General features: G+C 40.7%; 1 protein-coding gene across 10 annotated transcripts in view; it reads right to left on the bottom strand.

Moving 5' to 3' along the window:
* The window catches only part of AGAP1 (ArfGAP with GTPase domain, ankyrin repeat and PH domain 1), a 400,655-nt gene that overhangs the window by 225,041 nt on the left and 147,952 nt on the right, over positions 1–27,662 (bottom strand). For 6 of the 10 annotated variants that reach the window (XM_068138076.1, XM_068138080.1, XM_068138081.1 and 3 more), the window contains 4 exons: positions 17,948–18,033; positions 14,399–14,434; positions 13,447–13,588; positions 9,963–10,097 (listed from right to left, as the gene is read on the bottom strand). In XM_068138076.1, coding sequence (XP_067994177.1) covers positions 9,963–10,097; positions 13,447–13,588; positions 14,399–14,434; positions 17,948–18,033 — 399 coding nt within the window. The remainder of the gene's footprint in view (positions 1–9,962; positions 10,098–13,446; positions 13,589–14,398; positions 14,435–17,947; positions 18,034–27,662) is intronic. The other 4 variants (XM_068138082.1, XM_068138079.1, XM_068138077.1 and 1 more) reach the window with 1 other exon arrangement.

The following is a 27,662-nucleotide window of genomic DNA, read 5'->3' on the forward strand; positions in this document are numbered from 1 at the left end:
AGACCAATACTGCATCCAGCTAAGGTTTACATCCCTTAATATGCATTGAACATACCCCACCACAGTGGCCCTCACAATCCAGTAGATGTCAAAAACATGTGCAGTAAAAGCTGTCTGTTAAGCAACACTTCTAAGAGTGGTCAAAACACAGGCCACTCCCATCTCTAAAAACTGAAACAGAACCAACAGCTTACAGATAAAATTAATTGTGCATTTAGCATGGATAAAAATCATATTACAAGACTGGCATAAACACATTCTTATCTAAGTGAAGAGAGGCAAAAGTCCCACCTTTAATGGTCACAAGCTTCTTTCTGCAACATCAGGGACTTTGCACTGCAAGCACCCTCATCATATCCAAGCTCCATTTCAAAGTAAGATTGCATGCCGCTCATTTAAGGATTCTCTACTTTATAGAAAATGAGGAAATAAAACCCCATGTATTTTAAACTTGATCGTAGAGCTGGATGCTTTCTGTCATAGGAATTCAGATGAGTAATGCCAACACTTTATCTTACTAGGAACACCACCCTCACACATTCATGCAGGCTTTTAAACTCTGAATACACAAGTGCTAATCCCAGAGAGGGAAACAGTTTCAAGAGGATTTGCATATGCATACGATTAGTTGAAAAGGAAGGATTTGCAATGCATTTCAGAAAGGCTTTTGAAGAACAATCTATGCTAGTAATGAACTTTGATGTTTAAAATGTGTTTGTGACACAACAGAGAACATTACAAAAGGATTACGTTTATTACACCCTAAATGTTTGCTAGCTTAGACAAAAGCATCCCTTTATCATAAGAGGAAAAAGAGCTACTCTCTTTTAATAAATGGTAAATACACTGCAAACACATCCAGGAACAGACAGAAATCATAGAAACTAAGAGATACAAATGTAATACCAGCATTTTGATGGGAGTTTTCTGTTTGACAACTCAGATGAAAGAGCTTTCGTCTGCCATATGCCAGAAAGAATAAACGCACAAGAGCAACAGTTCTTCTCTGGAACCTCATGGGATGGCTAGAAACACCACGCCAGGACGCACCAACCGAACAGTGCACGTCATGGCTGCTCCTCAAGAGGAAGTAAAATTTTCCCACAAGACTCCTCAGGTTTGGTATTGCATCCTGCCTTTGTGCTGACAGCACAGGTTTGTTTTCCCGGTGCTCTGAAACACTCCAGTGAATCTCTGAGCAGGGTGGGGGGTGTCCTCATAGTCGGTTTTATAGCAAAGGGTGTTTTCCCTTGCGTCTGCTTTGAGACAAGATGCCTTTCATTTCAGCTCCTGTTCTTTGGTTCAGTAATAATAAACCAGCAATGGCATTTTGTAGTAACAAATGTAAAGTTAAACCCACAAAGGGCAGCTGAAACCAATGTCCACGGGACAACATATTGAGGATAATTAAAGAAATCAAGCTTTAGACATTTCACATTGGCCTCTATTTGAGAGCTTGCTGGACAAGCTGTACAGAACATATGCTATAAAGTAGCAGATAAGGTGTTACTACAATTTGTCAATAAAAATCAAAGAAAAAAATAATCAGGTCAAGTGACCATACTACAGTGATCATACCTAATAAAGAGTTCCACAGTAGGAAGAGCAACAAAGACAGTCTGCTTTGCCAGACAATCTCCTAAAGCACTAAAACTGAGCCACAGTTTGTTGTTTTTTCAGTTTTGGGTTTTTTTTTCAATCCTCAGCTTTGGATGCATCCCCCACAACTGAGCCCTGTTAGCAGGCCTGCTGTTCCTGTGTTACTACTCACTGTGCAATCAGTTTGCTGTTCAGGTCACTTGGCTCAAAAACATCTCAGAAATTGTCCCTGCTCTTTTCATCTTGTCACCAGTTCCACCAGGAACTGCAACACACCAAAATTTAGCAGGGAGATATCTCTCCATAATTCAGCTTCTGCCAAGCTGACAGGACATCTAACTTAATTCTATTCTGGGTTTCCTTTTTCCTCTGTTGAGGATAAGGCTCTGTAAAATGCAAGACAGTTTAGCAGCAGTGATATTTTCCCAAGGTACTAAACACAACACCACCACCACAAACACATAATGCAGACTGTAAAATGACAAAGCAGGAACAGATTAGAAATTAAAATGTAAGCACAAGAATTGAAGGCGTGTTTCCACGTGCCATTAAAAAAATGCCAGGCACACACAGAGGCTTATAGCTACAATACCCTGCAACCCTGCATTTGTAACAAGCAGCAGTTGATTGTTAGTGATTGGAAATGATACTCCATGCTTAATTAAAAAAAGAAAAACGCACAGATAGTGTCATTTTTTCAGCTAGGCTTACAGAACCGAACACAACCTCCACCTCTATGTCCACATCGGCACACAGAACTACAATTTAATCTCTGGGTGCAATACAGACATTATTGATACATTTATGTTGATAGTGATTTTTAGCATTTGATGGAGGACAAATTAGTATGGGAAAATGCACATTTTGTTCATAAGCAATTTAGGCAGGAAACATCCAGATACAGAAAAAAAAAGGAATTCTCAAACTTTCTCCCTCTTCCAGAGTATTTTTGCTTCAGATTTTGGTGTTAATGGAAACCAACTCCTAAATCCTTAATTTCTGTGCCAAGGGGTTCTTTAAATGAACCTGATGTGAATGTTTGCTGTTACAGGATAAGCTATAGCACCAAGGACAAATATTTCATCCCTTGAATTTCTTCTTCTTAAAACGTAAATAAATGAACAAATTTCTGGATTCAACAACTGAAAGATTTTTACCCATACTGATGCAGCACAAAGAAAGACATCAAGGCTTTACCAGCCCAATCCAGTCTACCTTTGCTCAGCCGAACTAACAAGCGATCAGGGCCACACATCGCTTCAGATACCATGCCACAGCTGTCAGCACTCTCTGAAGGGTCATCAAAAGGACCAACAAAGGGATACCAGGAGCCAGATGACCTGCTCCCCAGCTCTGCACCGCACTTGGGCCCCCACCACCCTAGCTCTGCCAAAATAAAGCAGCCTTCAGGCCATATCTAGTTCCAAGAGCTAATATTGCCTCTTCCTAAAACAGCTGTCAGTAGAATGGGACTGAGACTTTATTTACTTCCCATTAGACTGATTAACATTTCCTAATGAAAACACATCTATAAAAAGCTGTCTTGATAATACTGATAGCAAGTGACAGCCTCTCCCTGCAATCCAGCTGTATGAGGATTAATTTGTCATCTTCTCTACCATAACGGAGAATCTGTACTTCAAGGCACCACTTTTAGACAGAGTTGTTCAACACAACAACTGAAATATTATTTAGAAATAAAGTATTTCTGGCTAATGTTTACACAGTCAATAATAAAAGATTAATTTGTAAATAACACATGAACAAGCAACAGCACAGCACCAGAGGTAAAGGTCCAAATTGTGATGGCAGCAATGGCCTCTGCTGTTGTATACCTTGAACTTCTGCCTCAATATTCAAGGGTTTAGTGCTATTTAGGGCATTTTTCTTTCAAACTGTGAGCATTACAGCCATGCATACAAGGTAAAACCTCAGAAATCTGCATCTGACAATTCATGCAATAGGTACATATATCCTATCACATGCACAACGTAATGGGTATTTGAGTTTTCACCTTCTCCCTTGCTTCACAGAATCATAGAATGGCTTAGGTTAGAAAGGACCTCAGAGACCATCTACTCGAACCTCTGCCATGAGCAGGGACACCTCTAAACTAGACTTGATTGACCAAGGCGTCATCCAATCTGGTGTTAAACATCCCCAGGGAGGACACATCGACAACCACTCCAGGCAACCTATTCCAGTGTCTCACACGCCTTGTACCAAAGAACTTCTTCCTAAGATCCAGTCTAAACCTGCTCTCTCTCCACTTTAAAACATTCCCCCTTGTCCTCTCTCTAGATACCCTTATGAGAAATCCCTCTCCAGCTTTCCTGTAGGATCTCTTCAGGTATTGGAAGGCAACCATAAGGTTCCCCCAGACTCTTCTCTTCTCCAGGCTGAGAACACCGATGCACCAAACCCAAACCACCACCCTAAATAAACCCCAACCCTAAGTATGTCTGCTGCCTTATCCTAAGACAGATAAGGCAGCAGACATACTATCCACGGCATCAGACACAAGTTCACCATGTCAAAGCTCTACCACCATGTGCATCTTCACAGGGTGTGACATGTCCAAAAGCACCTTAACAGAAGGCAGCTAAACCTTGCCATTCCAGAGATCCCTTCCCAACAAGGTTCATCAGTAACAAACACACATACAAATACATACATGTACATACACACACAGTGAAGAAATACAGCTCTATGAATTCTAACTCACTGCATAAGTGGGTCAGACTGGAAGCCCCTAAGAGTGGCTTTATCTCCCCCAACATGAAGAAATTTTGGAGTTAAACTAAAGAGACTAAGTAGTGTGTTTTCAGCACTTAGGCTTACACATACAGTTACAGTGGGAAGTCACAGCAATATAAAGGATCTCCACACTGCAAGTTCATGCTGGAGGACGTAAATATCTTCTACTCAGATCACTACCAAGCTAAGTGAACTGCTAAGCTACCACAGCAGACTCAATTTTGAACTGAAATCATATTCAAAATCTTTTGTTTCACACCCAGTCACGCAGACTACACTGAAGGTAAAATTTTATTCCTTATATATTTGCAGATTTGCTGCTCCTCTGCAATGTCAGAGAATTGCATAGCACACAGTTAAATGGGTCAAAGAAAATCTGAACATAAAGAAGGGAAAGATGTCCAATTATGGATACATCATGAACAAAAATAAAAGCAATTCTTATGCATTAATGGTACATCAAGCTAATTCAAGAAGGCTAAAATCATTAAAAAGGCATCCTGGGGCAGTACACAGTCATTACAATACTGTGCTGACAAGAAATATTAAAATAATCATTTCCAATGTCATTGATAAAATCCATTGTGATAAGCAAGGGGAAAAAATCCCACCCCTAATTCTTAATTGGGAAATCCAAAATATAATTAATCTTATTAGCATTTGATCTTCTTTTTTAAAACCACAATTCCCCTGTCCAAAAGTCCCCAGTTTCAAGCGTCAAAAGCTACAAATAATTTACTATCCTCCACTGTTCAGCACGTTTCTCAGCCCATGCCCTGGAATCCGGGATTTTATTTTCTTATTCCAGACTAAAACTCAGGGCCTGCTTGCACAGCTTAGACTTCAAGCAGCATCAGAGATTAGACCCAAATGGTACAATGCTGAAGGTGAAACACAGCCCTCTAAAATGTTCAAAACTCTGCTTCATGTAAAAGCACAAACTTGTACATGAAACGGCTGATTGTCACATCAGAGAGTGCCTGAATATTTACTGCACTTAGGAAATCACAAGTTTCAGCACAGTATCAGAAGAGCTTAATTTGTAAATTATTACTAGGGTACAGAAAAAAGGAACAATGCTTCATATACACATTTCACAAGACTAAGAAGCCCCATCCTGACAACTGCTGCTCACAAATCCTAGTTTTCAAACTTAAAACATTCAAAAACTGTTATCAAAAAATGCCCAGATGTATGTTAACCATGCATCAGCATTCATAAATGGTTGAGGCCTCATCCCTGGAGGTGTTTTAAGACCAGGCTGGATGAGGCTTTGGCCAGCCTGATCTAGTGTGAGGTGTCCCTGCCCAGGGCAGGGAGGTTGGAACTAGGTGATCCTTGTGGTCCCTTCCAACTCTGACTGATTCTATGAATATTTCTGCAGCTGGAAATGAAATCCTGCTGTAAAGCAGTGTGTCTATTACACAAGTATGGACCTACTCTGCCACAATCAAAAGTGAGCTTATCAAATGCAATGAAGCAGTGTAAACAATGAATTTGGATTAAGTATCATTTTTGTAATAACAGTCATTGAAGTTACATTATTCTAGCACTCAACTGTGGTGAAAATGAGAAATGAGCTCAAAGTCACAGCAGATGACCACTAAGAGTTCAGGAGATGCCTGCAGAGGGAAAAATAGAAATTTAATTTCTAATGTGTGTGAAGGAGTAAGACTCTTCAGTGCTCTTTCCAATTTCTTCCTCTGAGAAGTTGGCCTACATCACATCAAGGCAGCAAACAAATAAGAAAGCAGATGCCAGAAAAAGCTTGTAGAGCAGCACCTTTTGTTACACAACTAATTAATTGCCAAGTTAAAGGGAAGGGTGCTATAATGTGGACTGGTTTGGACAAAGCAAGTTTACAGACAGACACAGATTTACCAATGCACTGACAATTCAAAGTTCCTGAAAAACTGAAAACAGAGAGGAGAAGCAGAGTGCATTTGGACCATAAGGTGTGTATGTAAATCCCAGCTAATGCAAACCAGTGACTAGTCTTTGACTCGATCAAAACAGCAGCTGTTGCATGCAAAGTGGGAGCACTAAAGCTATCACAACTAGCCCAAACCCAGTCTCAGCTATTGCATCCACTGCAGTATCCACATGAAAAAATATACAGAATTGAAATGATGTATCCATCAAACTAACAAGCCAGCAAAAGCTGTGGGATCTTTGTAATAAACTCAAATAACAGATCTACCAAAATAAAGGTTTGGAGCATCTAAACACCCAGCACTACCTACCCTGGAATATAATAGTGACTAAATCGTCTATCTAAACCTCAATACTGAAAGTGGTCTTAATAAGCCATCCCCAACATGACAGCCATATCCTAGCAAGACAGCCTCCTGACTACAGGATACATCACATCTTCATGCTGAAGATCCCTTTCTATAGTAGAACCACAGAATTGTTTTGGTTGGACAGGACCTTTAACATTGACAAGTCCAACTGTTAGCCCAGCACTGCAAAGTCCACCACTAAACCATGTCCCTCAGCACTACATCTGCACATTTTTAAATCTCTCTAGGGATGATGATCACCACTTCCCTGGGCAGCTTGCTTGACAACTCTTTTGGTGAGGAGATTTTTCCTCACCTCTAATCTAAAACTCCCCTGGCATAATCTTGGGCTGTCTGCTCTTGTTCTATCACTTATCCCTAGGGAGAGGAGACTGACACTCACCTCTCTATACACCCTCCTGCCAGGTTAGAAATGTAGAAGTTTTCTTCAAATTTCTATACTTTCAAAGGTTTGCATACAGACTACAAGAGCCCTCTGAAGAAGCCACTAGAAACATCATTATGCCTACAATGAACATGAACATCGTGGAGTGGCACAAACCAAGCATCATTTAATCCAGTGCTCCCTATTAACAACTTGCACTCCTCTTTCACACCTCCTCTTTTAATGGGGTTAAGAACTTGCTTTGTTTCCTATAAATAAACAGCAAAAATTATCAGGAACTGGATTTGATCCCAGACATGTCTGGCAACTCTAACACATTTGCACAGAAGCATCATTCCTAACCCTATTTGTTGGCAAATATTAAGTAGTTGGGTGACTGCCACCTAGGTAAAATAAAACCTTCATATTTCTTAAGTGCATGATCTTTGTCAATTATTTCTGTTTGCTACTGAAATTTAGCAGACAGACAAATACGTTTCCTAGAAGCTTACAAGTTTATCACACTAACTTTGTGCCAAGAGGTTCCTCTCAAAAGGTCCCTAAGAAAGAAAAAGCAGATGTATAAAGATCCACAAACATAACTAAATATATAACTAAAATCTAACTTTAGTATATTTGTTTTTCAGTACGAGTTAACAGCAATAAACAAAAAGTAAACAACCCCAGTTGTCCTTTGAAACTAATATATAAAACAGAACATTCAGGCAGTGAAACCAGTACTTTCTTCAAGTAGTTCAAGCAAAAACAGTGAACAAAGCACTGAGACAGAGCTTCCAATGCTTTCCTCAAAAATCCTAACAACAGGGTGGGCAAAACCATCCTTATTTGGAATTAAACCTAGTGTAGTGCACATCAGTATTTTCAGTGTATGGTTTGGGGGGGTTGTTCAGTTGTTTTTTTTTCCCCAGTATTTAAAAATGTGAATGTTTTGGTGTGGTTCTCCTCCCCCCCTTAAAAATCATAATGTTTTACTTGCTTTGTTTAATTTTCTCTGATAGGTACCGATATGACACTGTCTCAACCACAAACAGCACATACCTTTGCAATGAAGACTGGCAACATCTTCCCCCCACCCTCCAACCCAGAGAACTAAGGAGCTCTGAGAAGCATTTTGACACAATTATGAAGGTTTTTAGACACAGAAGAACTGCTGCGATGAAAAGCTGGCACATCTAAGCCACTAACAGCTATGGTTAGAAGACAGCAACGCCCCATGACACATGGCTGAATTTCCACTAGAGGGCGCACAAAGCCCATCTCATACAGCACAGGCCCAAGTTCAGCATCGTTTCTCCAGCCACGCAAATTCTTCCAAGGGGTAACTGTTCCAAAATAGTTCAGATAAGTCAGAAAACACTGTTGTTGTTGAGATGGTACACAACGATCCCAAATACCTCCTACAAGGCAAACTGGAACACTGCTGACAATTTATTAAAGCACCCTTAAGCAGCCAGCTTCACTTCTAAACTCCTACACAAGACTGTCAATTTCTAACACTCCATGAATGCAGAGTTACTTCTCATGATTACCCCATTCCTATAATTTTTCTCAATTTGTTCTCACTTTCTCAAATGTGAGAGACGATTTTCTACTACTTTGCACAAATATTCTCTCAGCATCTCCACAAGCAGTAAAACTTCACTAAAATAAAGCAAGCACCAAAGGAAGCTGAAAAAAAACCCCAAACCCAGAAGACTACATGAAGTAGCTTAAGACTTCTTAAGGCTAAAGGTTACAGAATACAAGTGTTCACATGTTGTGGTCAGTGTAAGAGCCCTCTACTTCACTTATGATATAACAAACCAAATCCCTAAAAATAGCAAGTGCAAAAATGTAGACACAGCTTGTCTCAGGCAGAGATGAGGAGGAGCTGTGGGTAGTGCTAATGAAGAAAGCAGCTGCCTCTGCAGTCACCCCTAGGTACATGCCAAAAGACAGCTTATTTCTCCACATTCTTCTCAAAGCTGGAGACACTCTTTCCAGAAGTCGTCTTGCACTGTTTCTGAAAGCATATCACTGTGAAAAGTTTTTGTCCACCTCTTTGCTGGACTACACCAAGTACACACATAAGTTAACTATCTGGCTCACTAGATGGTGTTGACACTGTATAAGAGCAAATCAAAGGACATTTGGATGTAGTATCTGGATTTTACCAGAAAAAAGAGCCATACATTTGTTTCACCTTTGTCTACCTACACATTATCGAAACTGTAATGAAAAGAGGTTCTCCTCCCCCTCTACTCTGCCCTGGTGAGGCTGCATCTGGAATGTTGTGCCCAGTTCTGGGCCCCTCAGGGAACTGCTTGAAAGAGTCCAGTGCAGAGCCATGAAAATGATGAAGGGAGTGAAACATCTTCCTTATGAGGCGAGACTGAGGGAGCTGAGGGCTCTTCAGCTTGGAGAAGAGGAGACTGAGAGGTAACCTCATTAATGTTTATAAATATGTCAAGAGTGAGTGCCAAGAGGCTGGAGCCAGGCTCTGCTGGGTGATGCCCAATGCCAGCAGAAGGGGCAGTGGTGGAGGCTGAGGCATAGGAAGTTCCATGGAAACAGGAGAAAAAAAAAAACAACTTTTCCCTGTGAAGGTGACAGGACACTGGAACAGGCTGCCCAGGGGGGTTGTGGAGTCTCCTCTCTGGAGATATTCAAAACCCACCTGGATGTGTTCCTGTGTGACCTAGTACAGATGCTCCTGCTCTGGCAGGGGGGTTGGACTGGATGATCTCTTGAGGTCTCTTCCAGCCCCTAACATTCTGTGATTCTGTGTGATTCTGTGAAAATGAGTGTTTTCTTTAACTAAACACTAAGGAACACTTGCAAACCAGGCAAGCTCTTGAACTATCAGACATCAGTTGTTATTCATAAAACCAGTGACAGTATTGTGTGATATGCTGGATGAAAAAAAAAATTATCTTTACCATCTTGGAAGACTCTCTCCACATTGAGTCCATAAGTAGCGCAGGTTTCATAGTAAGTGCATCTCTTCAGATCATTCGATAACTTCCTTGCTCTGGCATCATCTATGACACGTGGATTACTGGAACTTATAGCATCTGCAGCAACAGAAGGGAGAACAAACCACACATCAAACACCATCTTACAATTAACAGTAGAAAATGTAAGCACAAACCTTGAGACAAATGAGCAGGGGTGCACACGACTCAAATTTTACCCTTCAGTGCTGAAATCAGAAGCACACTGGTTCTAAAAAAAGAAAAAACAGGCAAAAACCTAAAATGCTTTTTGATTACCTTAAAAATATACTTAACTCACTGACTGGAAAATAAACACAATCACATAAAAGATCATGAGCTTTGACGTAAAGGACACAGAGAAAAACAAATGGTTGATGACTATAAACACATCAAGTGATTTTCAGAACGCCTATAAATACCAGCACTGGGTTACAGGTACCTTTCACCTGAAGAGTGTGAAGCACACAGTATGGCATGTTTGTAAGGACAGGAACATTTGTGGTAAAAAAATAATGGGATGGGAGTAGAATGGTACCAGGTATTATGGCAGGACTCCAAGTGTCAGATTTGCACACAAAAGATACTTTTCTTTAAAACAACACAAAACAAGCTAGCCAACACTTAGACAAGGAGGAGAAGGAATAATCACGATGGCAGATAAATAACGAAGCTGTACAGCGCCTCAGTTTTCATTTTTCTAAAAATCTAGAGTCCAGCTCTTCCCTCATTTCCTCATGTGTGGGGTTTTTTATGGTCCTTCCCGTTATTTTAGGCTAGGTCTCTGTGTTTTGCTCAGGCACAGGGAGCCAAGCTGGGCCAGAAGCCAAGCACTCTGCTAAACCCCAGCCCTGAACCCATGGCACAGATGATGCCTCAGTCGAGGATTAATATGAAGTGGAGATTCTTCATACATTCATAGGCTCGATATATGCACAGGTTGACTTCTGAGTCACAGCCAAGGCTGGATCCAGGACACTCACCGCAAATGACCAAACCTCAATGTAATGCACTTCTTTGATGTTGTATGAACATGGACCACAGGGAAAATAAAAATAAAAGTTTTCTAAACAAACAACGCTACTTTGTCTCTTTCTTCAAAAGCTGCTTTTCATGTGTGCTTTCTAACTTCAATTTCTAGAGCTTATCCACAGGAGCTGACAAACGCTTCATAACAGGTGGGAAATAAATAACAATACATAAACAAATAAACCCTGCTAGCCAAAAAAGAAGTTTCTTCATCACTGCTCTTGTAGTAAAGAACCCTAAAAAGTTAAGTTTATAAAGTGAAAATACTAGGAATATCTCTTAAAAAAGGAACTTCCCTTCTCTACAACTATTTGAAGGGAGGTTGTAGACCGGGGGGGGCTGGTCTCTTCTCCCAGGCAACCAGCACCAGAACAAGAGGACACAGGCTCAAACTGCATGAGGGGAGGTTTAGGCTGGATGTTAGGAAGAAGTTCTACACAGAGAGAGTGATTGCCCATTGGAATGGGCTGCCCAGGGAGGTGGTGGAGTCATCATCATTGGAGGTGTTTAGGAGGAGACTTGATGGGGTGCTTGGTGCCATGGTTTAGTTGATTAGATGGTGTTGGATGACAGGTTGGACATGATGAACTCAAAGATCTCTTCCAACCTGGTTTATTCTATTCTATTCCCCTCCCCTCAGAAGTATCATGGCAATTGATTATCTGTGATTAAAAAAAATAAATAAAAATACACAGAGAGACAGTACTGCAACCTATTCTACAAACTTCTGCAGCTACTACCATGAAAGGCATCAATTTCAGAAAGCTCTCCTAAAAATCGGCTGCATTCTGTGGCAGCAAAACTATCTTTGTCCTTAGGGGTTCAAAGCATCACCTCAGTGCGAGTGTGAAGTCAGGGACTACTGCAATGCCACATTTGAGGCATCTCAAATACATTTGAGATATTTGATAGTGATAACATCTCAGCTGATGTTACTAGTATCTTCCAATGAGATGCAGTAAGTGAAACCAGAGCTGCTATTTAGAAAGCCAAAGGCAGAAGTTATGTTTATGATCAGCAGAGGGCGCCGGAAACATTTAACAGGAAAGGAACGGCTAAGAACCCCGGGGCTTTGAAAGTTTGACACCTAAAGCAAGCAAATTCAGTACCACACCCTGACCTGTACAACGAGGCAGAGGAGGGCATCTGGAAGTATCATGCAAATGCTAACATTCTTGGGGAGTTAATTTCTAAAATAGTGGTCAACACAACCAACCTGGATGTCAAACACATTTCTAACAGATACATATTTCATTTCAATCCTTAGTTAAAAAAGCTTTCCCCCCCTTGATGCTGTCCCAGATGTCCCCAAATTAGCAGCATTTCCATCTCTCACACAATTTTAAAAGTCCCCTTTGCATGAGTGCTGCAACTCAAATGGATTTTTTTTTTTTTTTAATCAAATTCCTCTCTGGCAATAATGGGAATGAGATGAAAAACAATGCTTCAATGTGTCAGAAGTGCAGACAGAAAAATACCTCAGGGAAACCCTTCTCCCCCCCCCCCCCTTTCTTCAACTCCACTTTAAAGCTGACAGCATGGCCCTTCAGAACAGTTAATTTCTGCTTTTTTGGCTGTAGTTTTTGCTATCCTAGGTCTTTTTGTGTACCTACTTCTCTTTTCATTTGTTATCATCTGTTTCCACCCTACAGCCTGATTGCGATTCCTCCATCCATGCTGGTCATACTTCCCCTGCCTTCACGTGGCAGTGTTGGTGGCACAGCTCTGCAGGCAGAGGGGGAAAGCAAACTGCTCCCTGACCACAATGCTGCCAAAAGAGTAAGCTGAGAAAGCAGTGAAAAGCATCAACACCACCAAACACAGTGGTGTACAGTTTCATGGAACAAAAAGTGGCATTTCTAGTTGATTTGAAGAGTGGTCTCCCTGTGACACCACACATAGGCACAGTTCAGGTCTGCTTCTTAACAGTGGGGAGATTTTTGATCCCATCTACCTCTTAGGAATGCCAGAGCATTAATCACTTCTAGACTGTTAAGCTAATGGAAACCAGTTTGAATTCAGAACTTCCTTACACAACTGTCTCACCTGACCAAATTCAACAGGAGCATCTCCCTGCTGATCAAGAAAATCAGTGATTTGCAGGCATTGAAAATATTTTTCTAAATATTCTTGTAAGTCATCATTGCGCAAGTCCTAAACTCAGCTCTCCCCAAAGTGCTACAAGGACATTCGCTCCCCATCTCAACCCAGTTCTCACAATGCTGTTGCCCTGTGGCAAGCCATCTGAGGAAGCCCTAAACAGTCAGACCACCATCCCATGATTAACCAGTGGTTTAATCAGATGAGTAGCAATGCTGATGTGAGAGAGGGGACAGCACAGGATGTGGCTTTGCCAGCTTCGAGCAGACAATATGGTTATGTCAATCAAGACTGCACTTACCCTGGGTTCCCACTAGTACCATTGGTATTTCACTAGTGTTCCGATAGTTAGCCATACGGCTGTAGTAGTGGTAAACAGTCTGGAAGCTAATTTCATCTTCCAAGCTGAAGACAAATATAACAGCATCCACCCACATGGCAAACTGTAGAATAAAAATGGAAAAGGCATATTGTAAGACAAGTGAAGAGGAAAAACGGGGGAAAAAACACCCAAACAAAACCCATTCTTACCTTACTTGGAGGGAAACATACATCACAGAAATTTAGTGACAATAACCAAGGCTTTGGAAGTGGCACACATTTCTAAAATGACTAATCTCACCACTCTGCAAGTGATGGGAATCTGCAACACAAAGATTTTTCCCCATGCTCAAAACTGCATCTCTTCTTCCCTGGTACATGACATTACAAGCTCAGCTACTATCAGTGCTCGCTGGTTTTGATTCACAGGAAAAGAAAACGTAGCAGCCTCAGATTTCTGCATTTGTGAATTATAAATGAAAAACACTTATCTCTAGGCACTTGAGTGCCCTACTTTGTATGTCATTTCCCCACCCTGTGCTTCACATACATGCATGCATGCTGGTGTTTCTGTTAATGCCAGGACACATTGTGGTTGTGGCTTTACAAGCACTGCTAGCAATTCTCACATTTTGATCAACGTCCAAATATATTAATTTCAGATTTCCAGGTTTTTGCTGTACAGACATTCCTAATTGAGGAAACAGCACCAAGTGCCTTATGCAGCTTCCCATGTGAAATCAAACTACTCTCTCTTGGCATCAGTAATCAGTAAAAGACATGCATATCAATGGGTCAAGCCAAGGTGCTGCTTAAGTGACCATGCAAGTGAAGAAGTTTCAGCTCGCAAGTGAAATACATTTGTTTAAACACATTTAGCACAACAGCCAATGTATACAGGACAGCAAAAAAAAGACTGAAGTAAAGCTTACCTCACTGCCTTTATTTTTCCCTAAGTGACTCCACTCCTAACCAAATTTAGATCAATGGAAACAAGTTTCAGCCATCAGTATTTATGCTTTTCATTACTTCACTACTACAATATGCCAGGTATACTGGAGACACACTAAACAGCGAGCTGCAAGGAGGCTCCTTTGGGAAGCATTCTGCTGAGTTTTACAAGACCAGCCTAGTTTTGTAAGCACTTCCCTGCTACCAGCTCTTGATGTTTTGTTTCTGCTCTTGCAGTATTTAAACAACTTCATTCACTAGCTTGTAGATTTACACGATCTCAGCTTTTAGAATAAGGCATCCCAAGCTGGCATATGCAAAGCTAAGGAAAAAAGAGCCTACGATATCAATCTGGAAAGCTCTTTATGTACTCAAGTTGCTAAGCTCACTAAATTTTCCTTTTTAGAATCAGGAGCTAGCAGTACTTCTTGCCTATTTTTTATACAGGAAATCAGATGATAATTTAACTTGATGTGCATATTAATGGCTGCATTGTACTTGGAACTGAACGTTACGTCATCTCTTAGAGTTATGGTGTAAAAATAGCCAAAAGTGTTTCAAGGTTTTCAAGACAATCAGAAAGACAATCTCCTAGATAAGATGACTGCTTACTCACAGCATATTTACTGCCAGAATAAGGGCAACTACCATGCTATTAAATTTGAACCATTTAAACCAGAAGATCTAACTAAAGGAACCTGAGACACCATCATTACTGTGGACTCAGTTTTGGGTCCTATTATGAAATGGTTCTTGCTGACTGCATGCAGCAGCTTCGAGATAAGTACTTCTCCTTACAGCTACAGTGTCCTAAAAACATCAGTTTGGAAGCTAACAGCCTTTCTAAATTGTCTTAATATTTCCTCAGTGTGTAGCAGTAGCCTTCTAATGAAGATTTTAAAATTCCAGAGGATGGTTATTAAATGCAGCTCCTCCAGACACAAAATATTTTCAGCAATTTTTTATTGATCTTTTTACATTTAAGTAAGTTGAAGTTTTGTGAATATGAGACCTGTGCTCTTAAAAACCAAAGGCATTTCTGAAAACACACACAAAGCCTGGAAATTCAGGATGTCTTATTTACACCACTGTGCAAGGAATGGCCTGATATAATAAGGAAAGGATGGCTGCTGATATGCAAATCCATCTCCAAACTGTGACTGGACAGATCTGCTAGTTCAAGAGAAGCCCACACAAAACCAGGTCATAAAAATAGTTCTAAATTAAAGACTAATAGTGTGGCTGCTCATTATAGCTCAGTTGCTATGTTAGCCAGGTTTTACAACAGGATGGTATTACATTTGTAACAAATCACAGCAAGAGTAAAATCACACCTGGTGAGCAGGAGAAATGGTCAATATTCACAAGTTGAAGGAGCATCAGCTAAGGCTATTCCTCCCCTACTCATTCCATAAAATTAGCCTTTTCGTTTGTTCTTTTCCCCCCTTTTTAATTATTTTTACCTTTTAAAAATCTTATGTTAAACAAGGAAGAGGTGGATCATAGATGCAGAAAGTAAGTTTTCAAATGAGTTAATTCTCCCTCAGTGAACTGAGACCTGAACTGCAGCCTTTGCACTACAGCGGGGAACCCTCCCTGACCCTAGTGCCACTAAGGGCCACAAAGACCACAGTTCAGCTCATAACTTACTCAGATCACAATTCTATCCTAATTATCCACAAAACTATACCGGATTAGTGCAAAAAGCACAACCTTAAGGCTAAAGTAACCAACGCTTTCCTTACTATTAACAAATCATGGGAGGTAAATATTTTTCTTCAGACAGCATTCCATTTTCACTACACAGCTATACTCATGAGCCCCGAAGTAAACTTTTTATTCCAGAATTAACAAGCAGATTAAAGATCTTTAAAAAGATCTTTGACTTGAAACCATACCCCAAAAATCCAAAGAGAATTTACATGTGAAAAGACTTCTGAAAGGTGAACTAGCACTAACACCTTAAATATTTCCATCCTTGTGATCTGCTGAAGAACAAATCTCAGCCACAATAATGATTAATAACCCAAATGCAGCTAGTATAGATCAAAAGCAAGACACTGTGTCCATTCATTAGACAGCTCAAGTGAATTCTGCAAAGCCAATTCTTCAGGTAGAAAAACATTTAGATTGTTGTGTGTACCTTTTTATGTTTTTATATGCATGAATGTTCTCTAAGCATCAGGGCCTGGAAACCGTTATGTACTTCAGCCAAATCACTCTCAGCCTCACACAGAGCACTTCTTTTAGGCTCCTGCCTCACATGGCTGCAGATGTGTCAGTGGCACTGCTTATTCTCTTTTTCTTTTAACTTCCTTCCAGGATGTCTCTTTTGGTCTCCATTTCCTCCACCTCCTTTCTCTTGTCCTTTGTCCAGGCACCTTCTCCCATGCTCTACTCCTCCTGCAGCTCATGAGCAATAGTGGAGCATTGAAAGCCAAGCTGCTGCTGCTGGCACTGCTCCTGTTCAGCTGTTTGGCCACAGAACAGTTCCTGCTGCTTTTTTTTTTTTTTTTTTTTTGGAAACTGATACACCACTTAACAGCCAAGCAAAGCAAGGCCAGCAGCAGTGAACATATTAGAGGAATCCCACTAGTGCCCAGGTAAGAACAGGTAGAGAGGAAACAAGGAGGATGCCTGAAGAAAAGGACACTGCCAGCAGCTAGGCTGTCAGAGTCTGAGGTGATTGAAGCATCACCTATGCAAGTGCTTCACTTCACATCGCTCAAAACAGAGTAACAGACTTACAGCCACAAACCCACATGTCTTCCCAAAGGCAAAACTTGATGGTGCTGTACTAGAACACACAAAGTTGTGTCTTAAACAGCACAGGGAGCAAAGCGTGGAAGCGATAGGGAATGCCAAGATTTGTACACAAGTATGTGTGTCACTGCACATAACTATTGCGCATTTTAACAATTTAGAGAGCCTAACTCGGAATTTTGTGGGCAGTGGAAGTATACTGATTAGGCATTTCATATGTGGCCTATCAGAAAAACAGGGACAATCTTTTTAGCAGGGTCTCTTGTGACAAAGCATGGGGTGATTGCTTTAAACTAAAAGAGAGAAGATTTAGACTAGATCTAAAAAAGGCATTTTTTTTATGATAAGGGTGGTGAAACACTGGCACACGTTGCCCAGAAAGGCAGCAAATGCCCCATCCATGGAAACACTAAAGGTCAGGTTGGGCAGGGCTCTGAGCAACCTCATCTAGTTGAAGATGTCCCTGCTCACTGCAGACAATTGGACTGGATGGTCTTTAAATGTCCCTTCCAACACAAATCATTCTGTGATTCTATGAGCTAGTCATATATCTTTATCATACAACTTCATAATGCAATTTGAAATCCCAAATAACTTCTAAACACAGTATTTTTCACCTGAGGGTAACATTCACTTTTTTTCCCAGCAGAAGGGTGAGCAGTACCCAAGAAAAAACAGAACAAAGGCATTTCTCTTAAAGGAAGGCTTTTATAAAGAAAGGAAATAGTGGCATTAGTCTGGTACAGCTCTACATATGCAATGCTCACCTGTGCCTCTGGAGGGCCCCCTTCATCTCTAATCAGCAGCAGATAGCTCTGTCCATCAACTACTATCTCTTTCTTGAATCTCCCACCTGTCACACAAAGTAATTCATTACAGAACAGAAAAAGTAAAAAATACAAACTAGAAAAAGGCTTCGCTTGTGGAAACAAAGGTGTCCTGAACCTCTGCCTCAAATTAATGAACTACTGTGAATATAAAACTTCATGTATGCATATGCAATGAGAACACTTCAAATCAGATACTTTTACAGGGTGAAAGCAAACCAGCAACTGCATTACAAACAGTAGCTCCCACATTAGGTGTACTTGGTTTTGATATGCACAGTTAAAAGACAGTTGCCTTTGTTTTATGTAACGGTGAGAAATGTATCTCTATGAAAGGCAAACATGGGACAGTTGCCTATCATGTAATAGAACTGCAATAAATTTACTGCATGAATTGTCATTTCCTCAAGAGAAGCCCAGATTTTACAGCACACATGTAATGTTATGAAAATGATGTTTCTATATCCACAAACCACAGTTAGCAGAAAATACTAGACACATGTTAGACAAAAAGACCACTACAATCATGCTTCCTCTGAACAGATGTACTAAACTAACACAGAATGTTGTGCCACTTGCTAGCAGGATGAATTAAAGACCTATTTTAAATATCTAGATTAAAAAAGTAGAGTCACAGCCTCCAGCCACATTCTACCCCTGATCCTATTATTTCACCAAGACGCAGAATATTAAGTGCTTGTGAAGACCAAAGAGATGGCACTGAACCCGAGAAACAAAACGAGGGCACGCAGCTGCCTCAGTACTTTCCCTCTTCACTTGCCTCATAGAGACTTCAAGTATGGCCCAAGGGCAGAATTGGGATTGCTTTCCTTTGGGGTTAAGCATATTTGGGGCATCTTGCTGTGTCTCACGACGGACTTCTGATAACAACAAATCACATTTAGGGCTTCTGGTGTGACCGAGCCTAAGCCTGGATTAGCAAACTTGGCCTGCCTAAGTAGTTAGGCTGCATTTAGGCTCCCCTCCTGGAAGCAAACCCTGTCTTTATCTCCTCACCTAAACCACAAAGGCCCCAAGGCTTTTATGCTTACCATCACCCAACTGCCTCACATCTGAGCTTACCAGACAAAGATAATACATTTATCCACTAGCACACCCTAAGCTTCTTTCTTCACTCCTATTTTTTAACTGGAATTATTTCCAATTTGAAACCCATTTCCTAACTACACTTACTTCAAAACCTGTCATACTATCAAAACCAATGCATTTAAACCTGTGATGGGTGAGCGAACAATTCTGACTTTTTCCTCCAAATGAGCTCTCTGTGCAAGTAAGTCAGCACATACAGGCTTGAACTGATCCTCAAAACATTTGCACAAAAATTGTTAGCCTTAGGGAGACAACAAACTGGCTTAGACCCACCATTCCCCAAGCCCAACCATTAGAGCAGCTTTCAAATCAAGATCATTCAACAGTTCAGCTATGTACGCTATTTGAGCATGTTTAAACGTATTTCATGTTTAATAAAAGACATTAAGCCAGGTTTGCGTTTGTGGATTTTTTGCTGTTGGGTTTGTGCTGCTGTTTCTGTTGTCGGGTTTTTGTTTCTTTGTTTTGCTTGCTTTTTATCCCTTTTTTTGTTTTAAATTTATTACCCTACCCTATTATGAAGAATTCAGCAGTACCAAATATGCAACAATTTAAACTGCCACATTTCTGGTTGCTTAACTGCACAGGAGTAGCAAAGTTGTGTATAGGTTTTCATTATCTTGCTCACAAATTCGATTTCAATTTTTCCTTAGAAGATTGAGTGTCAGATAAATATAGGTCATTGGTGCACTCAAAAAGAATCATCAAAACCACCCATTAAACTTCTCAAGGAAACTAGTCTCAGCTCTTCCCAGGAACTGAATTTCTATTAACTAGATCATTATTTCCATACATTGTCTATTAATGGTATATGCTTCACAACAAACTGTTAAATAAGATGAAGTACTTAATACACAGCCCTCCAGAGAGGCCCTTCAAAGCTGTAAGTAACAATGGAAGCGCAGTACAGACGTGATGGAAGAGTGAAAGTTCTGTGTAATTGCCATTTCCTATTTCCCTTTTTTTTTTTAAACACTGAAAGTTCACACAGCTAATTATAAAATACCATGAACAGACCACGTTTAAGAGCCAACTCATTACTCCCTCTTGCCAAGAGGACGCCTTTCAAGTCTCACTGTATCTTCAGTTCTCAGAGGCATAAAGAAGGTACAGACAAGGTGAAACAAAAAGCTTAAGTAAAGAACTGGGAAAAGAAAAAGGAAAATAAATCCTCAAGCGTAGTGTTAAAATGAACATATACACAGATGACAAATGTGAGCAGTAAGAGATGTATTCTTGAGAGCCACTTCATAGCTGCTAATGATTTTGTTCATGAGAGCAGGTTTGAGATGTGTACCTTATATAACAAATAACTACAAAGTTATTCAACAGCTCTCTTCCTGTATGAATCCACACTGACCTGCTTGTACATCCGCCTCTTGCCTTCCCCCAAAACACTGTGTGTGGAGTTCAGGACAACAATAGTGGATTTTCATCTGCAGCATTCAATTCAAATCCTGACATGCTGTACAGCTTCACCATGGTCTGTCACCCTGGAAGAGCCCTGCTACACTCAACCAGCACACAGTCAACTCAAATCTATTCAAGTGGCTTCTTCACCCTTAAAAGCTGAGCGTGCTCATTATCTAGAATATGCACTGGCTCCTGGCACATCCTCATGCATCATTTATTGTTGTTTGGGTTTAGGTATTTCTGTGATAGTTTAAATCTAACAACCCCCCGAAAAGAACACCCTGCATGTCCAATCTGCACTAAGCATTTCAAATAAAATCTGAAGATCCAGAAATATAACAGCAGAATCTTGCTCATCCTCAAAACAAGAATTATTTTATGCAAATCTGAGATCAAAGCAGGATGCAGGCCTATTAACTTAAGTTTCTACACCATTAAAGGGCCCTTACCATGATCACATCATTAATTTAGGTACTACACAGAATAGAGATTGAGAAGACCTATCTCAGTATCAAAAATTTACACAAACAAAAGCATAAATGATGAAGAACATACAGACTTCTGCCAGGGTATGAAGCCAAGGCTCTGTGGTTGTCCTGCAGATATCTGTGGCCATAAGATTAAGGCAACCAACAGACCGATTCTGCCTTTGACTTGATGAGCCCTGACATGACCCATCTCCAGCTCATGCAAGTAAGAGCAGCACTAGGACAGTGATTTTGAGATGGTTTGGCTTGGCAAGCACTAGGGGTTTTGTAGTTATTGTTGTTTTTTAAAATGTATCTTTAGAGTTTGTAAACACAAAGTCAATGGGAAAGAATTATTAGATAAACCAGGCAGTTTGAATATTAAACTACTGCAACCTGACAAAGAAGCCAATAAGCCTCCCATCACTACAAAGTAGCAATGTATTTTTCTAAGTATTTGTATATATGATGTACCCACAAGAGATCAAGTAAGCTGATGACAGGGAAAACAAAGAAATTACTTTTCTCATTTTAAAAAGTGCTCAAAACCCACAGCACTATTCCCAAAGGGGATAACTAGCTTTGTTTCACTCCCGTCAGTGTTATCACACATGTAGCTTTTTAATGAGGGAATTTCTCAATTCCCATATGTACCTGCCAAAGGAGGTCACTGAGAGAAAGACTGGCAGCCTGGCCCACAGCTCTAGAGGAGAGAAGGATTGCTCCTGCTATATCCTAATGGGCATATCAAAGCACAAAGATGCTTGAGTGCAAGGCATGCAATCAGCAGCTGAACTATATTTCCCAATCCTATCTCTAAAGCTATATAAAAGACATGGCAGTGAATACCTAAGTAACCCTCTATAGCCAGATGGATGGAGATGGAAACGTCACAGCAATCTGATAAAAACAAATCAGTGAAACTGCATGGGGAAGTTTAATTTGGGAGGATTTCACTATGTGGCTTATTTAATTCCTCTAAAACTCTGTATCTGTAAACCACTGCGTTATTCCCAGCTTTCCAGGACAAGGTGATGATCAATTCACACATACCTATTTTCAGACACATGCAGAAATTCCGATGAGGCAGCCAACGCTGCTCCTGTGTATGAGCCGCACACAATACCCACCAGAAGACGCTGAACAGCGCTTCTGATGCAGCCCATAAAACCGTCTGGTTTCTTATGTGCATTAGGCCAGATCGCTACTATAAAATGCTCCAGCTAAAAATACAGCTTTGATCAAATGTAAAGCCAAATATATTCTGTGCATCAGTGACTTAAAGCCCCGACTCAAGACCCAGCACAAGTCAGAATATGACGCTGAGGGAATCAACAAAAGCTTCCTAATCTCATTTCTATGCACGCCGTTCCACAAAGGTTAGTGCTTTCAATCAGCAAGACTAAGTAGCTGCCTTTTGGTAAAAACTGATACTCATTTTAAACACTACACATATTTGTCATCAAAGGTGGGCTACAATGCAAAAAAATTGCATCGGGAATTCCAGGGATGAAGCTTTTAATCCATCTCTGAAAACCTGGCCACCGCTTCCTTGGCCTGATAGCTGTTTCACTGCGTAATTGCTCACCCAAGCAACCGCTGATTTTCATACTGTATCCCCAGGCTCGGCTGCACTCACCAGGCTCTTTATTCAAGAAAATTGCCACGGGGATGAAGTTATTTGGCCATATGAGAAAGATAAATTCAGGGGGCTGGCCACATGACAAACCCAGCTGAACGTCTACTATAACTATGGGGGCAGGGCAGGCAGGAGTGGGCAGCAGAGACAGAAGATAAGAGTGAAGCAGCCGTAAAAGCCTATGTTTTATATTCCCAGTGATGTGTATTTTGACAACAGTAGTCAGTTGTCTCATGAACACAGATTTTTAATTATTTCCTCCCCCCCACACCCCGAAGATAGGAAAAAGCATGCCAAGAACCTGGCTTCTCTTCACAGAAATGAGTTCTAAAGTCATTCATTCCCTCTGTCTACATATGCACCATTTCAGGACCAAACATACCAAAAAAAATCTTTCAATAAGACAAAAAAAAATAAAAGATATGCTCACAGAATCTTTTTCAGCTGAGCAGGAGCACCAATGAATAACTACAACAGCCCAGTAAACCAACACCAGTGTTACAGCACAAAGATATCCAAAGTTTCTGTTTAAATAAACTATGCCTTCAAAAATGTGTTTTCTCAGTGTTTGCCACCAAAGCACACTATCACACAACAAAGGTAAATTTTCACCACGCCAGGTTGTGCTCAGTGCTTGATGTCAGCTCATATCAATATTAGCAGCAGAGAAGCCATCATGAACTACCACTCAGCCACACATAAGGTTAGCTTTTGGGTATTTCCTTAATGTGAATTTTGTACTAGACAATACTTCAGAACTCAAATACAGGCAAGCTGCGTTGCACACATAAGCACAGAAGTGCAAAGGCAGGGAAACTCCACGCTCACACCAGACTGTAGCCGCAAGCAGGTAACTGCACCCACTTCTCAGCAACATCTCTCAGTTAAAAACACCCCAACAAAACAAAACCCAACAACACAACCTGGTTTGAGCCTTTCAAACCTCACCATCTGCTTCTCTCAATAAGTAGGCTTATGATGTATTTTAGGAAATCATGGATGGAACCATGGACTAGTGCCAAGTCTCTTCCTTCAGGTAACAAAGGTCTCAAGTTGCACCAGGGCAGGTTTTGACTGGACATTAGGAAAGATTTATTTCACCATAAGCATTAAGACTGGAACAGGCTTCCCAGGAAAGTGGCGGGATCACCATCCCTACAGAGATTTAAAAGATGTAGGAATGTGATGCTCAGGGACATGATTGAGTGGTAGACTTGAAGTGCTGTGTTTATGGTTGAACTAGATGATCATTAGAGTCTTTTCCAGGCTAAACGATTGTACGATTCTACAACTAGACTATTTTGAGTTCTCCCTGAAGCATCAAGTGATACTTAAAGCAAGGCATACACACAGGCACAAAACAGGTATGATGTAATAATATTACACCATAGAGATAATCTTATCATTACATAAAAACTGCCTTAAAAAAAGCACTCATATCTTGTCATTTCACAAAAATAAAGTTTAGAGACCTTTTCTGCTGGAGTCTTAGCAGCACCCGCAACGATATTTAACAATTTCATTTTGAGATACATTCATCAACATATTCACAGCACTTCTATAGAAAGCCAGATATGAGGACTCCACAAAACCCAGTGGTGATTGGAACTGCATTTTAAGATTTCAAGTCTTCAGGAAGCTAGAGCTCATACTTAAAGTATTAGCTACTCAAGTTGCATAGAATCAGAGACTATAATTAATATTATTTAATATGGTTAGATAGTAACAGAGCAGCACCAGAACAAGAGGACACAGTCTCAAGCTGTGCAGGGGGAAGTTTAGGCTTGATCTTAGAAAGATGTTCTTCACAGAAAGAGAGATTGACCATTGGAATGGGCTGCCCAGGGAGGTGGTGAGGTCAGCATCCCTGGAGATGTTTAAGAAGAGACTGGAAGAGGCACTTAGTGCCATAGTCTAGTTGATTAGTTAGGGTTGGGTGATCACTTGGACTTGATGATCTTGGAGGTCTCTTCCAAGCTGGTTGGTTCTGTGATTCTGTGAAATTGGAGAGGTTTGGGCTTTCTCTTGGGGATGAAGAGGCAGTTACTTTGAAGGATGTTTTTAAAAAGGTCTACGGCATCTTTAGCAAGTGGCAGAAAATTTAACAGATTTAGTAGTGCAGTCCTGAACTGCTCAACTGAGAAGGCAAATTAAGCAAATAAAAACAGGGTGGCAACCGATTCTTGGCTCAGCATTAGCCAACTAGAATGAAACACCCAGCAGTTGCTTCCATTAATGTTAAACATTTGGCAGCATTGAAAGAAAACACCACCACCACCAACAACAACAAAAAAATCCTGTGATTCTGCACAGGCTAATCTGGAAAGGGCACTTATTTGAGCCAACCACATATTATCAGACACATATACAGGTATTAGACATTTTGGTTCAGGGAAAACTTCCACAGCAGATTCTCTGTTAGAAGAACTTGGTAAAAGGGGAAGGAGAAGCCAAAAGTACAGTAGAGAAACTGTGATGGCCATGCAATGTTATATTTTCAGACACAAAAAAAAAACAATGGATTAACCACCAAGGTAAAGTTTTAAAAGTGCCAGTCTCTGGGCAATTAATTTTCCTTCAATACATGGAGACAGGAGTTGGGAGAGGCGCAGTTCACTTTGTATTTTCACTATAAAGCTTCTGACAATCACTGGCATACTGCTTGTAAACCAATTAGAGAAGCCCTGTCTTAATAATTACTGTAATGAGTGCAGAAATAGAGGTAAGTTACACTTGATACTCATCAAACAACTCATCTTAAAAAGAGTATAATTCCAGTGCAAGTTTCTGCAGGAGTTGCAAGGCTCCTTTTATTAATAACCTGGAGGATGGAAGTAACAGGCTATTTAATTTCTAGGTAACGAAGCAGAAGGGATTGCAATTTTATTCAAAAATTGTGCTGTAATTCAGCATGACCATAACAAGTTAGAAAAACAGAGTGGAAAGAAAAAACAAAAGCAGCAGCAGCAGAACAGGGACATAATAAAAAGTCCTCCAGCTAAGCAGGACCAACCAGCTGCAGAAGAAAGAAGGGGTAGGATGGCAAACCACTGGCACAGTCTCAAGCTGCGCCAGGGGAAGTTTAGGCTCAAGGTGACAAGAAAGTTTTTCACAGAGAGAGTTGGTAGCTACTGGAATGGGCTGCCCAGGGAGGTGGTGGAGTCACCGTCCCTGAAAGTGTTCAAGAGGGGACTGGACATGGCACTTGGTGCCATGGTTTAATAGTCATGAGGTCTTGGGTGACAGGTTGGACTTGATGATCTTTGAGGTCTCTTCCAACCTTACTAATTCTATTCTATTCTACTCACTGCAGTGGTGAAATTCCTGTGGGGTGCAGACAAGCACACAGCTCACTCCAGCCCTTCCATTGCCAGCAGCTCACAAGGACTCAGCCAGAACTCCCTGTATCACTCTGGGCAGTGCATTGCATGCAAGGTAAGAACTGAATTAAGAGAGATCACAAGCACGTGCAAATACAAATCTATTTTTTTAAAAAGCGGCCCAGAAAGCACACAGTAAGAGAAGTAAGCACACAGATTGTGGTTATTTAGCAGATTAGGAAGAGATGGGAGCTGAGGCTTCTTGTCAAAAAATAACCTGTGGATCTCATTCTAGAGCAAGGAAAAGACCTTTACCATTATTTTAGTTCCTATTTCATTATGATCCCAGGTAAACAGGCAAAACTATCCAGCTGAAGTATACAGGCCAGGAAGAAAGCTGATCAGCAAACTGGAATTCTGGAAAGCGCACACTGCCAATACGCATTTTGAAACAGTCTGCTGAGAGCATCCCTGTATGCCAGGTTATCCAGTTTATCACATAACCAGGATCTGATTAACTGTCTTACAAACTAGATAATCCATACTGGTTTAGGGACTACTCCTTGATTTCCATTTTCGGTAGTAGCCCTACAGGTACATCTCTCTCTCCAAAGTGGCTTTAAAAATGTGGTTATAGAATAGAATAAACGAGGTTGGAAGAGACCTTCAAGATCATCGCGTCCAACCTATCATCCAACACCACCTAGTCAACTAAACCATGCAACTAAGCACCCTATCAAGTCTCCTCCTGAACACCCCCAATGATGGCGACTCCACCACCTCCCCGGGCAGCCCATTCCAATGGGCTATCACTCTCTCTGTGTAGAACTTCTTCCTAACATCCAGCCTAAACCTCCCCTGGCGCAGCCTGAGACTGTGTCCTATAGTTTACACTGAAGTCTATGACAGCACAGAATTAGCACCACAGTACCACACAGACCTTGACATTTAGTGTTACAGACAGAAGCATTCATATTTAAAGCAGCACACTGATTTTTAGCATATACATCAGAATTACATCTGTCACTTCACACTTGCATGTAAAGCATCTATAGCTGTCTTTCCTCCTAGGACACCACGTCAATTTATATGTGATTTTTGAATACAATAAATAGGTCTAGTATTTGAATACTGCTCAAGGTCCCACCACAAGTATGAAAATTCTGAAACATTTTCTGCACAGTGGTAAAGCACCTGTGCCCTGTCTGTGTGTGCCCACATCTGCAAAGTTATTCCATAAAAAACCAAAAGACACTAGATACGATGAGGTAGCATTTTCATTTGACATCTACCGCACATAAATATACAAAAATTTTGTCAGAGGGCAAATAAGCACTGAATACATTACACATTGTGAGCATGCTCTTTTTCACAGTTCATTCATGTGAAAAAAAAGGTAAAATATTTCTGATAGTTTAAAGGGGAGGAAAATACTCAACAGGAACTTGCATTGAACCTCCTCCTTCAGTCACCCAGACCTCTTGAATTCACCCCAGTGTCCCAAATGCCAGGACTCTCTTCCAGCTACACACTGTATTACCTACAGGATTTTCTACATACATTGAATTCTGTGATTATAATTTAGACAACTTGTAAATAATTTCAAGCTTTCTGCACTACTGCTTTTCTCCTTTGTATTTAGCATTCTCACCAGCACCATGTTCTTACAGCTTAGTACAACTGTATTTAAAATTCATCAGAGCACA

The sequence above is a fragment of the Melanerpes formicivorus genome, unplaced genomic scaffold, assembly GCF_026170545.1.
Source record: "Melanerpes formicivorus ecotype bairdi unplaced genomic scaffold, bMelFor1.0.p_v2 SCAF_5, whole genome shotgun sequence".
Taxonomy (NCBI): Eukaryota; Metazoa; Chordata; class Aves; order Piciformes; family Picidae; genus Melanerpes; species Melanerpes formicivorus.